Below are 15,074 nucleotides of genomic sequence, written 5' to 3' on the forward strand. Positions count from 1 at the left end.
ATAATATAATATAATGTGATATGATATATTAGATATGATATGATATTATATTATATTTGATATATATTATATTATAGTATAGTATATTAAATTATATATAGTATATATATTATATTATATTACATTGCATTATATATATTATATTTTATATATATTATATTATATTTTATATATATTATATTATGCATCTATTAACTTCCCTCTATCAGTCCTTGAAGCGTGCAGTGCTGCAATTCACCGCTTTGACCGATAGGTGGCAGTGATGACTAGGATTTGAAAAAAACGTAACTCTATGTACAAAAAAACAAAAGGTGAAGAAAAGGAAAAGGAAGCTAGCGGCGGCAGCAGCAGCTAATCACGGATGCCTGCCCGTGAACTTTAGCGTGTAGTTAGCTCACAACTTTACAACTGAACTCTGGATGCAACAGCTTTACCGTTAGTCCGGTTCAGTCAGAGACAATAAGGAAGTGAGCAGCTGACTGAAGTTGCTTTCCGCCGGTAAGTCTTTATTTGTTGCAGCGGCAACTGCGGGAAGTTGCATTGTTGCTGTTGTGTCGGTAGAAATGAACAAAAGCAGGCAAGAGTTTTTAAACGGTGTTACTTGTCTGTGTGTAACAGCAGCGCTGTGGCGCGAGCAGGCCGACGCAGTGATGTGTTTATATGTGTTTTACTACTAAACCTCCAAAAGGATTCATTCATTGTGTCTCGTGAGGGACTCGAGGAGCAGGTTGTGGCTTGAAACAGACTGCTGGACACCTGTGATGTCTGGTGTTGATATAAATATATATAGTGTGTTAGTAGTGTGTTAGTAGAGCAGGGATTATGTCATCAGTTTCATCTAAACTAACATGATTCAGACACTTTGTGACTTCACATAGTTTGTATGAGACAAACAAAAGCAGGAAGTCCTCACACCACTGAGAAACATGAAGAGAGACTTGGCTTGTTTGCAACTTTGTTGATCAATTAATGGATTGATCGACTAATCTTTACATCTTTGTAAATGTCCTTTAACATAACCAGGGATAATCTGGCAAAAGGCACAGATCCAGATTACATAACAACAAAAACAGCATCAACAAGAAGACCATCAGTCATTCAGCTGAGGAATTTAACTTGGACTAAAAGGAGAATATTTAATATTATTAACAGTATTTTCACTGTTGAATGAATTAGACATCCAAAAGCAATAAACAATGTCTAAACATGTGAAGAAACATTGACATTTTATCTAAATTGCTTTTAAGTCACTTCAGTAATATAATATGATCAGTTATTTTAGGGAACATTTACTGATTTAATGCCTACTTTTCTTCTAACCCCTCATTCATAAATTGCACATAGCATGTTACAACGTTTAGATATTCACCCGTCTACTCTATCTGTGTTCATTCCCATCTCTTCTGTTATCTGCTGCTGCAGTGTTCTCCTCAGGGACCCATCACAGTTTCATGTTATTAACACTGAAAGCCGTATACACCTGGCAGAGTTCATCAGAAGTGGGAGAATAAAGTCATGGTGCATAATGTGTTTACAAGCTTGTAGAGGCGTCTTTAACGGCTGTTCCTCTGGTAGTTGTACCCTACAAACACCACCGGCATGTTTTCTGACCCTCAGGGGAGGTTGTTAGTGTTCCAGGTAGCCTCGATGACTTTGTGCAGAAAGTTTTATTGAATATAATAATTAACAGTCTTCAACTCCCTTCAGATAACAAGCTGCTCACTTGTTCAGCATCGTCCTGACCCTGATAGAGACGTAGTGATATACTAGATTTAGCAAAATGCTTCACCTTTCTCACACACACACACACATTGGATTTCTAGGAAATGACCCAGTTCTTAGATCAATCCACAAGTTATGAGTCTGTAGTTGACAGTTGCCTCCTGCACAGTGTTTCTCGTGTGCCGTGATATCAGAGAGGTGATTGGGGCTGACGACCGTCTCCTGCCTCACCGGTCATGAACACGACAAGGGCCTCCTGTGGCAGACGGTCTCAAAGGTTAAAAGCTTTTTATTGGAGCCGTGTCGCCGATCTCTGGCTCCGTAGTGACTCATCAGTGCACGAGGGCCTGCAGGTGATAGCTGGGGATGCTTTTTAATCAGCCTCCTAATTTATTCATGGGTGACACAGGATTTTACTTTATTTTATATAATTTCACCGGCAGAGAGGAGATCACATGACAAGTTTAGTCTGGTTTCTGTTTTTCTTTCTCCGTTGCGTCCTCGGTGGAAGGATCATGAAGTAATTTATGACTTTATTGATGGAGACAATTAAGGGAATCTGGTGAATTATATCATCAGATAATCAGTAAACAGGACTAAGAATCTGATCAGTTCATCTTTGGATGCTTGACAGTTTTGTGTTTGTATTTATGAACTATTTAGGTACAATATCTATCCCAAATAAGAGTACCACTTGTTTTCAAACTGCTATAGGAACCCAGTGGAAACATAACATCAATAGATGTTTACCACGAAACATGTGAATGCAGAGGTTGATGGCATTGTGACATAGCTCAGATTTACAGATTCGTCAGAGATTTCGGTGTCGTTTTTCATCCGTGCAGACCTGTGAAGACACGCGGATACCTCCAACATGCAAATGATTGGTTTTCTGTGGAAATGTTGCTTCATAGCACAGTATGCCTGGTAATAAATAATAATAGCAAAACCGATCCATCAGGTGTGTTAAGTCATGAGTCCTCCCTCCCTCCCTCACAGCCAATCCTGACATCAGCTGAGCTCAGAGCTGAAAGTTATTTTGAATCTGTGAAGTCACTTGACTTGATCTCTGGTTGGAATTCTGTGTGATTTGATGCATAATATTTGTAATAGTGTGCGATGTCAGTTGGAGTAAAGGTTGTGCCCTTGGCCTGGAAAAGGTAAAGTGAACTCAAGTGCAGCAGTTGTATCTTTTTACGAGTTTTTTACGGACCGCCGGCAAGAAGGGCCTCCACGTTGTTTAGTGGGGCCTGTCGTCGCCTCAGAGCTTCAGTAACGATGAGTTATCTTTGGGAAGCGTAGCCGCCCGATGGCACCCAACACCGCCGCCTTTTGCTCCGAGGAAGGACACTGTTATTTCTGGGTACCAAGGTCAGGCAACATGTCGTCACATGTGGAGTGGAAGTGACTTTAAATACGTTCTTGCAGTCATTCGAGGACTGCGTGGCTGCTTCACCGAGAGGTGATGCAATCCACCGTTATGTTCCTGGAGTCAGCTGTTAGTCGTGGGTGGTGGGGGCAGCGTGGTGGTGTTTGAAGGGGTGGAGGGGGGGGGGGGGGGAGGGGGGGGGGGGGGGGGGGGGGGGGGGGGACGTTTCTTCTTCTAGCTTGGCCACATGTCACAGCTCGCTCTGTCACTGACTCAGTGACATAACAGCTTTGTTTCTTTATTGCGTGGTATCTGATCAGATAAGCGGTGGCCGCGCACGTCCATTATCTTGAAGCACTAGTGTTGCAACTGTTTGGTGAAATTTGGCAGCCGTTAACTGTCGGATATTTGGCGAGAGACGATTAGAAAAGTGCGTCTGATGTGTGTTATGAGTGTTCAGTCACGTCGTCATTGAGTACTGCTGCACACAGGACATTTTCTGACTTCCTCTAACTGAAGTTCCTCTAACTTCCCCCCAAGGTTTTTACTATGAAAACAGTGGAGGTCAAGTTTTATAGTATAATTAGAAGAAACAAAAGTCCTGCAATAAATCCTACTTTTATGAAGGTTATAATGTCCAACCCAATTATATTTAAGTATATATTGGTTGAGTTTAGTATGCATGACATGCATTGTCATTTCATATAGCTAGAATAGATATTAGTGGTGTATTTGTTTTTAGTTGCAGCAATACAAGGCATAGTAATCAGAATAGTGTAATAAAGCAGCAGAAGCATTACGACACTACGTTCTCCTTCTGGGTGGGAACTGGAAAGCCACATTAAGAGGACGGGCTAAAAGCTCCATTGTTATGATCAGACTGTCATCATCGCACAGACAATGACAACAAACAGCAGCGCTCTGTGTTCCACTTTCCCAGAATGCCTTTGTGTAAAAAGTGGAAATTCAAAACCAATTGCAGAAACAACTTCAGTGTTGCAACAGACAGAGTGAGATGTAATAATGCATTCAAGAATAATATCTACAGCCGAATAGATTGTGTTTATGTACTGCAAAAGAGACTTTCAATGACATATATCGATGCTGGCTGCAGGTTATAGTAGTAGTAGTAGTTATACTAGTTCTAATTTTATAATTACGATAAAAGTGACACCAGGGCCATCTATCAAGGGTGTTTCATTAGTGGCTGCTTCTGCAAACCAGAGTAACCTGATCCACCTGTACATGTGTCCAGGACACACAATAGAGAGACAGTCCGGCTCCTCTTCAGGTGCAGCAGGACTAGAAGGACTAGATGCTGTTTTTGTTGTTGGGTACAAAGATTTTAAAGTGTTTGTATGTGTGTTAGTGAAGTGTGGCTCATCTCGCCTGGAGGAGCTGTTAGACTAAAACAACTGAATTTATCAAAGTTTGGACAGAAGAAGTTCATTCTTACCTGCAGACTTAAAAACAGCTATTTATCAAACTTTCAACAGCTTAATAATGTCTTTAAGTTGAATAGCCTCAGAGGTTCCTGATGTTCACTAAGAGTAATACTAGATAACTGTAGTACAGATATAGTGGTGAGCAATGTTACATGTGGATTAACTTGTTGTAGTGTTTTGTGTAAACAGTTTTTCCTCCCAAAAGAATAGTTTTAACTTTTTTTTTTGTATTCCTAGGGCAAGAGAACTGTTGCTCCTGGTGGTTCCTGTGTGAAGAAGCGTCTCCAGACTCGTCCATGTGACCTCTCAGAGCCAGACCTCCTCTGTCCTGATCTTGACTTTCTACCTCAACACAAGTGGAGCCCACTCCCTCTGATCTACCTCGTGTTCCTCTACCTCAACACATTCTGCACGTAGCCGTTAACAGCCAGCCTCAGAATCACCGTCGGACTCGTTACTTTATCACCAGGTTCTCAGGCGTCGGTCATCTAGCGACAGTGCAACACAGTAGACTCTGGTTTCTTCCTGCTGTAATCGCCAGCTTGGGGGAGGAGCCACCCGGAAGCAGCCATGTTTGGCGGTGGCTTGTGATGAGCGAGCCCTGCGTCGGACCTGAAGAAGAGGACGGAGAGGCGCGGGGCGACAGAGGCGTTCCTTGGTTTGTGGTTGGCTGTGGGGATGACGAGCAGGACATGGGTCAAATGGAGGCAGGCATGAAGAACGAGATGTTTCGAGAAGAAGACATGGACGACTATGACGATGAGTCGGTAGGTGACAGGTGGTGTTCAAGACATTTTACATCAAAGTGAAAATAATGCTATTGTATAAGTGTCCAGGCATTGTGTTAATAATAACTTAATAACTGTAAATTTACAATGGGGAAAAAGGGGGTTTAATTTTGGAACAGGAAGCCAAAGCTTTGGTAATTTCTGGGCAGTTTTAACAGGCCTGGAGATCTTAAAGGGGAAGGTTTTTATTTGGAGTGGAAAAATAAATGGAGACAAAAATATACAACGGCTGGCGTGAGAACAGTGCAGCAGATAAACAGCTGTACAGCCTCTGGCAGCTGTAGAAGGACTTTATGGTAGCGCTGTGGTAGCTGCTCACTTACTTGCTATGATTTCAAGTTGAGTTCAAACTTCGAGCTGTCACCTCAGCCACTGTGGCACAGCAGCAGAGACTCTTACTTATTTTGTGAGGATCCATGTACAGAAACATTATCTCAAGAATCAAATACATTTTCCATGCGTGGGAAAAAGTTTTAGCCTGCTAATGAATGACTTCTCCTGTTTGTAGTACTTAATGGTGAGATTTTCAGGTTTCGTTGGACGATCTGATGGTAATAAAGACACAGCTGTCATCATTCACAGTTATCGTACTATAATTGCAGCATCATTAGTGGCCATAGGAAGCTGTAAAGTTCATTACATACTAGAATCATAATTGATGGTTGATTATAAATACGATTGTAAGTACCAACGATTGTGCCAATTAAGTCAATTTTATTTATGTAGTCCAATATCACAAATTTGCCTCAAGAGGCTTAAATACCAAAGTGTGATAGTTACTCTTTTTTTTTCACAACATCAACAGTAGGGCCAGTACATTTTGAAGAGTGGTTTCATGACATCTCTGCTGTCTCCTGTCCTGTCCACCAGCCCCCAGAGCGACAGATCGTGGTCGGCATATGTGCCATGATGAAGAAGTCCAAATCCAAACCCATGACTCAGATCCTGGAGCGACTCTGTAAGTTTGACTACATCAACATGGTGATCTTTCCCGAGGAGGTGATCCTGGAGGAGCCTGTGGAGAAATGGCCGCTTTGCGACTGCCTCATCTCCTTCCACTCCAAAGGTAAAAAACATGATGGACACTTGAACACATGTTGCTGGCTGCACACATTCATTTACATTTAGAATATATATACAGTATATATATATTTAGACAAACCTTCATGCACTATTTAAAGATCCTAAATCAATATTCATAGCACATCTATTGCCTCCACATGGCTCTCAACATGGCGACCGCTGAGCCGGTGGCTCGCAGCTAACAGTGCAAACAGCGGCAACAGTGCTGACCGAGTGGGGCACGCTCACATGCACTAAAAGGCACGTCTGGCCGGCCCGGCTATGTCAACAAAGAAGCTCAGATTACAACATGCACACACCCACACACACACACACGCGCACCTAAATATTACATCGCGATCCTTTCAGTAATGTTTCCGTTGGACACTGATCTGTGTGTATTTGAGTTTATCACATGAGACAGTTTTTCCGTTCTATTTTTAAAAGAGTGAGTGTTTGGGATTGTTTCTCGGACCATGGGAACATAGTGTGAGTTGTTGCTGTTATTATTAGAAAGTAGAAACACTAATATTTCCTGCAGACATTCACATTCAGAACAGTACGGTGAACAGTTGCCTTGAGAATGTGTGTTTTTATCCACTGGTGACACATCAGTAGTTTACTAAATGCACTTCAGTAACTTACTCTACACAAAGAACTTCAAGCCTGTTATGAAAACATGTAAAGTGGTTATGACAAAACTTGTTCCTTTTCATTTTCTGTTGAAGTTTATTGAATAAAAATGAGAACTCCCGCACCCTGTCGGGTTCACTGCTGGAATATTTATGAATGTACAGCGCGTCATAAAACGTAATAATCTTATATATCTGATGAAGGTCCAACAAATGTAAATTAGCTAATTTCCAACTCAACCGTCTCGTGACCTCATTCATGAACCATCGAGACAATTTTAGACAATTTCCCTGCTGTGCTGAACTAAATACAGTAACTATGAGGAAAGCAAAACAGGAAAGTCACTGTTACTTCAGTTATTTGCTGGTTGATTGAATCAGAGGAGATGTTTTACGGGCTGATTAAGTTTTTGTTGGTGTGACATTTCTTCAGGTTTCCCCCTGGACAAAGCTGTGGAGTACGCCAAGCTCAGGAATCCACTGCTCATCAACGACCTCAACATGCAGTATTTCATACAGGACAGGTACAGTTTAAACACACACACACACACACACACACACACGCCTACACACACACACACACACACACACACTTTGGTTATCCTCTCCTTTGGATGTTTTCTCTAATGGTGTTTGATTCCCTGTCAGGAGGGAAGTGTACCGGATCCTCCAGGAGGAGGGCATTGAATTGCCTCGTTATGCTGTGTTGAACCGGGACCCCGACAATCCTGAAGGTAATGGTTCCTTATTAATAAGTTTGTATGATTTATCATAACAAACTAAAACAAAGCCATCGATTCCAGTAAGAATGTATCTGATGATAAATCTATGATTTATAGCAGCATACAGGACATCAGTGACTTTATAATGTGTATATATATATATAATATAAAATACCTACGATGTTTTGTTTCTCTTGTACTTTGTAAACAAAATTGGATTTACCATTTTGACCAGGTGTGTACTGGAAATAACATAATAACGTAATAATAATGTGTCTTAGTAGCTATCCTCGTTAAACAAAGGATACATAAAGTACATAAATATTTATCACTTTTTAACTGTATTGTTTTAGTATGTGTTTAAACCAAAAGTCTTACCCGTGTGCAGAGTGTAACCTGGTGGAGGCGGAGGACCATGTGGAGGTGAACGGGGAGGTGTTCCCTAAACCCTTCGTGGAGAAACCCGTGTGTGCAGAGGACCACAATGTCTACATCTATTACCCAACGTCTGCTGGAGGGGGCAGCCAGAGACTCTTCAGAAAGGTAGAGGTCCCCCAAGTGATGCAGGAGAAACAGTTCAGTCGTTGGCAGATGATCCGGAGCTACTTACAACAAGGAAGCAGCAGTTCAGCTGCAAGTCACGCTGCTTGTAAACGTTGCCATTGATGGACAGTTTATAAGCTTGTTGAGCTGCTTAAAGATGCCCCTACATGTTATTATGATCACTTTAAAAAAAATCCTCTTTTTAGGGGTTTGACTCAGTGTTATTGCATTATTTTATACTTAAAAAGAAAATGGTTATATGGCTAATGCAGAGTTAACATTTTGGCTTTTTGGTACAGAGGCAGTCAAACAGTACAGTGAAACATCAATGACACAAAGTACAATCAGAAAACCAAAAAGATGGATCAAACGTTGGGTAATACGGTGAAATAAGGTTTTTATTTACAGGTTTGCTTCTTGTCTCTCTCTCGCTGCTTTGCTGTTGTAGATAGGGAGTCGTAGCAGTGTGTACTCCCCGGAGACCAGCGTACGAAAAACTGGATCCTACATCTACGAGGAGTTTATGCCCACGGATGGTACCGATGTGAAGGTGCGGTGCATGTTCACTCCTCTATTGATGGAGGATGGAGTTGATTCATGCACTAGTAACTCGTGCTGAAATGTTAAAATCACAATCGTCCCATTCTGTGTGTCGGGACATCTCAGGTTTACACAGTGGGTCCAGACTACGCCCACGCGGAGGCCCGGAAATCTCCCGCCCTGGATGGAAAGGTGGAGCGGGACAGTGAGGGAAAGGAGATCCGTTACCCTGTCATGCTGACCGCCATGGAGAAACTGGTGGCCCGCAAGGTCTGCCTGGCCTTCAAGGTAAACTGTAGTCATCACGCAGGGGAGGTCAGCTACAGTGTTCAGGGGGCCGACATCTACCTTTGTTAGATTGAAGGTGCTGTGAAAACCAAGAATGCATCAAGAGCGGTATACACCGAGAAATATTCAGAGCGACTGAGGCACAGAGGTGTGTCCGTTGTCATCATAACTCATTGTCATCCATTTGTAGCCAACACAAACACTGCACCAACAAGACAGTAAGAGCTTCTGCTATCAGCTCATTAGACCTAAATAAATAATTATAGAGCAGGGAGAAAATACGTGTAAACCAATTACTGTAAACACAAGCCGTTTCAGACACATTAAGTTGTTTTTTTACGTGCAAACTAAATGCATTATTTTTCCTAAAGCGCGCTGCCATAATAATTATTCATGTCACACTGTTCTGACCAACATTACACACCAATCGGTAAACAAATAGAGAGGACCTCTGGTGCTTACTCCATTAACATCCACAGCTCGTTCAGTGAATTCAAGTTCACACTGAACTCCCAACAAACAAATAAAGACGATGTGAGGCACAGAAAATCAATGATTCATAGGTTCTTTGTATTATTTAAGTACAGCTCTTAATATTACAACTTTGTGTATTACACAGTATTCCCAAAGGAACGTTGTCTTTACGTAGGAGCCCAAATAGAAAATGTTCCTTTCAACAAACAACTAAAAACCCTTTGAGTAGCGTTAGAAGCTTCATAAACTCAACCTCATCACTCTGGATCTGTGTTGACTAATCAGTCTGTTTTTATTAGACCGATGTAACACAATGAAGTTGTGTTCTCCACATTATAATCTGTTAAACTCTGTTTTATGTGACTTTTAGCAAACAGTGTGCGGGTTCGACCTGCTCAGAGCCAACGGCCACTCCTTCGTCTGTGACGTCAACGGCTTCAGCTTCGTCAAAAACTCCATGAAATACTACGACGACTGCGCCAAGGTCCTGGGGTAAGGGACATCAGTTTACATACTATCCCTTTGCTTAGGCTATCTATCTTGTTTTTGTTTATTGTGTTTTATTTTCTTTATTTTCATCTTCTATTTTAGTTAGTTTTACCCTTTTTAAAATCACATTTTTTGTGTTTCTTTTTATATTGTTTCTTCTATATCTTCATATCCTTAATGCCTAATCTTATGTAAAGAACTTTGAATTGCCTTCTTGTTGAAAGGCTGTTTTTTTTTTTTAAACATTCATAGCTTCTATCGAATGAAGCTTGTAATGTCTGTCGTCATATTTTATGACATCATCACTCTAAAATAAGAGGAATATATATATTCTTTTGTTATTATGGTTGTATAAATGTTTTCAATAAATCTTGACTTCTGGACTTTACAATGCTCTGGAGTTATTGGAAATATTTTGATGAATGCAGCCACAAATAGTAACACTACTGATATTAGTGTAGCCTGTTCTTTATCTGTAACCGTTCAGAAATACAAGGTTTAAACTAAATTAATAGAAATTCTGATTCAGAATTTGAACGTGAACGTTATAACGAAGCTTCCGACTATTCGGCCCTACTCACTTGTAACTTTCCTGAAGCATAAATAGATTAAGTTTGAGTAGAACACTAAAATATAACAGTTTCTTTCTATCTTTGAAAACAAGCACACAGACAGACAGAACAAAGACTCGATAATAAAACGTTTTAGTTGCAGTCGTCATAATTAAAATAATGTGCACCAGAATGTAAATGTCATCTCTAACTGGTAGATTTCTGGATTGCATAGATTGATTGCGATGAAGAAGCAGGCTCTTCTTTTTGCTCTCTATATTATTTGACTTCTCAGACACTTTGCAGAATTTGCATGTCGTACCTGTAACGTACGTATTGCCTTGAAGCTGTCATGTTGTAATTCATCCAAAGCACTCCGCCGTCGGCTTTACAGCTTAGTTTGTTTCTGATTTATCGCTTCTCCTTCCAGGCAAAGTAACTGAAGCTTTACGAGTAAAGACTCTTAAATTTTACGAATAGCAAGACGCAGGAAATGCAGCTTCTCTCCAGTAATGGACACTAGCTACAGTAGCTATGTGTGATGCTCAGGAAGCACACGGTAGGATTCAAAGACCTCGCAGGAACTCCTCATATTACACAAAACAGGAGGGAACGGAAAGCTTACTTGCGTTCATTTTGCTATACTGTCGTTTGTATTATCTGAAATGCAAAATCTTGATAGTAGCAAGTTTAAGTGAAAGAACATGCATTGTGTAAGAATCTGAGACACGACTTTAAATGAAAATATTAAAGTGGCAATCCTAATGATTTCACTCCTGGGTGATTTGGTGACACCCTATTTACTGGTGGTACAAGTCGGTTTAATACTGCAGGTCCAAGAATACTGTGGGCAGCAAAACAAACTTGTCGTATTAATAAAGAAGTCAGGCAATACTTGGCCTTTTTCCATCATTCTGTGAGTTGTTTCATGCTGCACACGACGCTGAGAACGTCGAGGTGTGCAGCCTTTCGCCTGCAGCTCTTCATCTAACGGCTCGCTGTGGCTGCGACCGACTGTTGCAGTTTCTTCCTGCAATATTTCAAACTAATTCTCTGTCAAAAATGCCCCAAAGGTCCATTGTCTTGTGTTGTAGATGCATTTTTCATGAGCGACGTCGGTCAGTGTCGAGCTCGCTGACAAACACATTTCCTGTGATTTCATATTAAAAGTTAAATGCTTTTAATGTGAAGCTGCAGCGGTAGGACATCTTTGCTTTGCATTAGCAGTAACTTCATTTTGCCACAGACGCCCAGTTTGTAATACTGCAAATATATAAATATTACAATACTTTCATCAGTAGCCTCGATCACCATTGTGTTACCTCACATAGTTAGTGACTTCACAGACGTTTATTTACATGAAAATATTCAAGATTATTACTTTAAAATAAAACTGATTGTCACTCGGTTTGTTTACTTTACATTTGTATTTATTCCTTTCCCTCTGTGATATCTACCTGATTCCAATGCTCATAATGTCTTAAAGTCAGTTATTAACTTGTCTCTGCCTCACCAGGAACATGGTGATGAGGGAGTTAGCCCCCCAGTTCCACATCCCCTGGTCCATCCCCATGGAAGCTGAAGACATCCCCATCGTCCCAACAACCTCAGGAACCATGTATGTAGTGAAATACAAAGTATCGGCCATGTGGTCTTCATGGTTCCTCAGGTCTTTGACTTCAAAACCTAGTACTTTTGAACTTAATGTTGCAACCAAAATCAAAATTTCAATGTTAGATTTTTAAAATTGCACAGAATTTATTGATTATTTCGCCATTTATTTACTTACCACTCATTAGAATGTGTTAGTATTCTGTGGTTTCTCATCCACAGTGACAGTCTTAATCATGAGCAGTGTGTTTCAGGCTTGGATAAGATCTTTAGGACGTTTGTAGAGGTGCAATATTTCTGCCGCATTTTAATTCTGTCCCGTCCACTCCTCTGCTTTATTCAGGATGGAGCTGCGCTGCGTTATCGCCATCATCCGCCATGGAGATCGCACACCAAAGCAAAAGATGAAAATGGAGGTCCGACATCCTTTGTAAGTCTCTTGGCTTGAGCATAAAGACGTCTCTCCGTCTTTCTGTCCATCAAATATTTGGTCACGTCGTGACTTCTTCCTTATGAAATACTGCATAAGAAGATTAAATTGTAAGCTGTGTGAGGAAAGAAATGACTGTCCTCACAAACTGGATTTATTGAATTTATTATAATTATAGTCTATTTAGTAGTCTAACTTAAAGTGCAAGTGTAACAATATAACATTTCAGCATGAAATGCTTTCTCATAAGAATAATCTCTCTGAACCTTCTTGTTTTTAGGGATGAGTCAACATGTGAAATACGTTTGACTTAAAAGATGTTGCCCTCATTTAATGTAACTGTATTTCTTAATATTGCTGTATGATTCTGTTTGTCTTGCACAGATTCTTTGAGTTGTTTGAGAAGTACGGAGGCTACAAGTCAGGAAAACTAAAGCTGAAGAAGCCAAAACAACTACAAGTGAGTGTTCCTTCTTCTTCCCACAATCCCTCTCTTCTGCCTGTTTATTTTTGTATTTTTTCTGGCAGATTATGACTGAATCCCTTTAAGTATAATGAAAGGTTTCAGAGGACACAGTTACGTTTGCATATCTCATGCTTCATAATTATTATTATGGATGTCAAACCATTATTGTTTTGTTTAAATATTTTATGCTTGGCTCACACTGCATTCATCCCGTCAGCGTATCATCTTTTTAAAAAACATTTTTCAAGCTGGCGGTCTTGTCTTTGACTTGATACTCAGTCAGGACGTTTGCAGAAGTTCCTCTGTGTGTTTTAGTCTGCTAAGTAAAATCAAAAGATAAGAGACAAATTACGAATAACTGTCTCTTGTGTTTCCAGGAAGTGCTGGACATCGCCCGCCTGCTGCTGGCTGAACTGGGCCAGCACAACGACTGTGAGATCGAGGAGAAGAAATCTAAATTGGAGCAACTCAAGACTGTCCTGGAGATGTGAGTGACGTCACATCATTCATCGTCCTCCTGTCACCGTCATCATTCATTAGCAGTCACCCACTCTTCATCTTTCAGCACTCCACCAGGGTTCAGCCACCTTTTCTCGTACTCACAGACAGACACATGTTGACCTCGATTCTCTCCCTCCCCTCCCCTCTTGAGTCTCTAACTCTTTGCTTTCTCTTCCCTCCTCCGTCTCTCTTTGCTCCTGCCCACCCATCCCTCCTCCTTTCTCTCCAAAAGGGAATCCAACTTGAATGAGACTCAGTACGCACCCTGTCACTTCTCACTTATAAGGATGAGGCTTTACCTCCTCCCTTGTCTTTAGTCTACTTAGACTGTGCGTTCAAAATATTAGGAATACCTGTTCTCTCTCTCTCTCACAGACCGATTTAAGATTGTAGATGAATGTGTGTAAACAGGGAAGAAGGTAGTTTAGATATAGCAAAGATAATTCAATATGTTGAAGGTATTCCTAATGTTTTGTGCACCGAGTATCATTTCCATTAATATCCATTAACACTCGACACATACACAGTCAAATGTCCTTGATGATTTCACTGTGGTTCTCTCTCTCTGTGTGTGTGTGTGTGTGTGTGTGCGTGTGTGTGTGTGTGTGTGTGTGTGTGTGTGTGTGTGTGTGTGTGTGTGTGTGTGTGTGTGTGTGTGTGTGTGTGTGTGTGTGTGTGTGTGTGTGTGTGTGTGTGTGTGTGTGTGTGTGTGTGTGTGTGTGTGTGTGCGCGTGTGCGTGTGTGCGTGTGTTGCTCCTCTTCGAAGAGATTGAAATGAGTTCAACAACATAACTAATCTGGAAGTCGGAGATTGTCCGTTTCAAAAAGAAATGCAAAGTTCAAAACAGTTTGTATTCTAAAGTGCAAAGGTTTAATGAAAAAGTTCTAATTTTATGAAAAGGCGGGACATGCAAGTCCACTGTAATTAACACTAAATTGAGGAGTGATCCACTTTAGTGTAAAATGTTTTCTTGGTCACACTACTGCCAGCTTATACACTGCAGCAGTGATTGAACCCCCAGTATACCAAATTCAAATATGTTTTAATCCTCTGAACCCACAACCCACCGTCCGGTGTGAAAGTCGTGTTTTCTTGAAAAATGGAATTGCCAACGTTACACCATTTATCAAAGCAGGAAACTGTAAAAACAGAAATTAGCTTCAGATTTTCCGTTGGTCCTCCAACGAATTACTTGTGCGACAAGCGGTTCCGTCAGAAACAATAACTAAATCTAAGCTTGAAAGAGTGGTATTTAATCTAAATCAGTTTATTCTCCTTTAATATTTTGCCAAAAATCGACAGTTTGCACAAAACAGATTCTGTAAAAAAACATTAAATTCCGTGCTCCTCAGCGCAACGGGGAAGCTAAGAATGACTCTGCTGAGACCAGCAGTCACGTGACAAACATTCAAGTTTTAAGATTAAGTCTTAAAATTACAA

At 40.8% G+C, this 15,074-nt stretch overlaps 1 protein-coding gene across 6 annotated transcripts in view; it reads left to right on the forward strand.

Moving 5' to 3' along the window:
• The first annotated feature begins 335 nt into the window (after window positions 1-335).
• ppip5k1b (diphosphoinositol pentakisphosphate kinase 1b) overlaps window positions 336-15,074 on the forward strand; it is a 38,063-nt gene continuing 23,324 nt past the window's right edge. For all 6 annotated transcript variants that reach the window (XM_076089527.1, XM_076089529.1, XM_076089528.1 and 3 more), the window contains exons 1-13: window positions 336-498; window positions 4,774-5,303; window positions 6,195-6,390; window positions 7,452-7,542; window positions 7,667-7,752; window positions 8,129-8,283; window positions 8,732-8,833; window positions 8,950-9,111; window positions 9,956-10,077; window positions 12,142-12,243; window positions 12,580-12,666; window positions 13,051-13,126; window positions 13,510-13,619. In XM_076089527.1, coding sequence (XP_075945642.1) covers window positions 5,127-5,303; window positions 6,195-6,390; window positions 7,452-7,542; window positions 7,667-7,752; window positions 8,129-8,283; window positions 8,732-8,833; window positions 8,950-9,111; window positions 9,956-10,077; window positions 12,142-12,243; window positions 12,580-12,666; window positions 13,051-13,126; window positions 13,510-13,619 — 1,466 coding nt within the window. In that variant the 5' untranslated portion in view covers window positions 336-498; window positions 4,774-5,126. The remainder of the gene's footprint in view (window positions 499-4,773; window positions 5,304-6,194; window positions 6,391-7,451; window positions 7,543-7,666; window positions 7,753-8,128; window positions 8,284-8,731; window positions 8,834-8,949; window positions 9,112-9,955; window positions 10,078-12,141; window positions 12,244-12,579; window positions 12,667-13,050; window positions 13,127-13,509; window positions 13,620-15,074) is intronic.

This window comes from Anarhichas minor, unplaced genomic scaffold (assembly GCF_050575085.1).
Source record: "Anarhichas minor isolate MPS153535 unplaced genomic scaffold, ASM5057508v1 ptg000011l, whole genome shotgun sequence".
NCBI classification, from domain to species: Eukaryota; Metazoa; Chordata; class Actinopteri; order Perciformes; family Anarhichadidae; genus Anarhichas; species Anarhichas minor.